At 39.3% G+C, this 1,713-nt stretch overlaps 1 protein-coding gene across 9 annotated transcripts in view; it reads right to left on the minus strand.

The window, feature by feature from the left end:
* Positions 1-99: 99 nt before the first annotated feature.
* Positions 100-1,713, minus strand: part of MEIS2 (Meis homeobox 2) — a 195,622-nt gene continuing 194,008 nt past the window's right edge. For 5 of the 9 annotated variants that reach the window (XM_010965117.3, XM_010965116.3, XM_045524221.2 and 2 more), the window contains one exon: positions 100-1,525. In XM_010965117.3, coding sequence (XP_010963419.1) covers positions 1,239-1,525 — 287 coding nt within the window. In that variant the 3' untranslated portion in view covers positions 100-1,238. The remainder of the gene's footprint in view (positions 1,526-1,713) is intronic. The other 4 variants (XM_010965118.3, XM_010965119.3, XM_045524225.2 and 1 more) reach the window with 1 other exon arrangement.

Raw genomic sequence — 1,713 nt, forward strand, 5'->3', positions numbered from 1 at the left:
GGGCAAAGCCTAGAAATCACTTACTTTCAACCCTACATAGAGTAGGCACTGTGCCGCCTTGCCTTAAAACTATTAAAAACACAAAAGCCTAACAAAAAATCAAAAATGAAATATTTATTACCGCATTTTGTGACTTAACACCTTTTTTTTTAACATAACGTCACAGTCCTCATACAAGTATTTTAATGTAAATTTGACAAAGCTTAAAGGTAACAGCATTTTCTTCTAGTGAGGAACACGTGCTGAGAAAAGAAGAATTCATGGACATACAATACCAATTCCACAGCAGATCTGATACTAGCAAAAACATTCTTTTTTTTTTTCAATTGAGGTAAACACATAGAATATCTAACATGAAACAATTAATAGACCGAACTCTGTACGAAGTTTGTTACAGTATTCTCTTGCTTCTTTTTAATCCCCCAAGCTTTGAGTTTCTGATAAAGTCCTAGTCGTGGTGCTATGACCATTAGTAACTTTTTTTGTGTTGAGGAAAGCTGCCCAACTTAAGATTGTTTTGTCCACAGCCAAGGCTTAGAACTCCTGGAAGAAGCTCCCGCTCTCTTTAAATCTTCATTGGCAAGCTCTTTGAAGAAGAGTCCCCCAAAATAATAAGAAGAATTGGCTTATGAAGCACAAACTATAAAGATCTGTTTGAAACTAAAGGACACATTTATGGAGGAACAAAGGCCGGGCATGAAAACACATTCTTGAAGCCGGAGTCCGAGGGATGAGGTTCAGCCAAACGTTCACCGTGGTCTCCAGCGTGGGTTCTTTTCTCATTGGCCCAACAGGTTCAAAATATACCACAGTCTCTCCTGGATAGTGAATTCACTGATGAACCAAGACAGTCATTCTTTTGGGAACAACACACATAGTGTGGAAAACAAGGATATATTTTTTTTCTCTTCTAAAACTATTTGAGGCAACATAACGGAGTGATCAACAGAAATGTACAAGTTTAACTTAGTTCCTATCTTTATACTACAGTAGTTATAACTCTCGGAGTCTCTTTCCAGAGGATCTTGACATGGACAGAATTGTCTCAGTGAGCCCATGATTTCACATTTGTGTTCTTGTCTCATTGGTCCTCTGTTGCTTGATGAAAAAAATGACAAAAAGTAAAAAATAATCACAGCTGTCTGGAATTTCATATTGAGTGTCAACATCTGGTCAAAGTTCAGAAAGTCTTAACGTAGTTTTTGCGTGTGTTTCCTTTTCCCTTGAGTTCCCTTCTACTATTGGGCGTGAATGTCCATGACCTGTCCGCCAACATTGGGATCTACAGAATTTAACACTGTGGGACTCTGTGCTGACATAGTCATTCCAGGGTGGGTAGGGGGTCCTCCGTGCATCATCATGGCTGGGTGGTGGGGATGGCTTGGCAAATATGAATGCATTGAGGGTCCATGTCTTAATTGAGTAGGGTGTGGGGTCATCTGGGGAGGAGTGTAACTTGGCTGTGCCATACTCATTCCCATAGGACCACCCTGAGAAACGTACTCCCCTGGCATGCTCTGCAAACCTGAAAAGAGAGAGGCAAAAAGAAAGCAGGTCAAATTCCTAAACATTTTTATACTTTACCCATCAAAGATGAAAGAAAAAAAAAAAAACAACAGACACTGCAAATCTTATATCTAAATTTAGCTGCAGATTCTTGCCAATGTTTGCAGACATTCAAATTGTAGTTTGCATTTAATTTCATCGCACAGC

Source organism: Camelus bactrianus, chromosome 6, assembly GCF_048773025.1.
Source record: "Camelus bactrianus isolate YW-2024 breed Bactrian camel chromosome 6, ASM4877302v1, whole genome shotgun sequence".
Classification (NCBI taxonomy): domain Eukaryota; kingdom Metazoa; phylum Chordata; class Mammalia; order Artiodactyla; family Camelidae; genus Camelus; species Camelus bactrianus.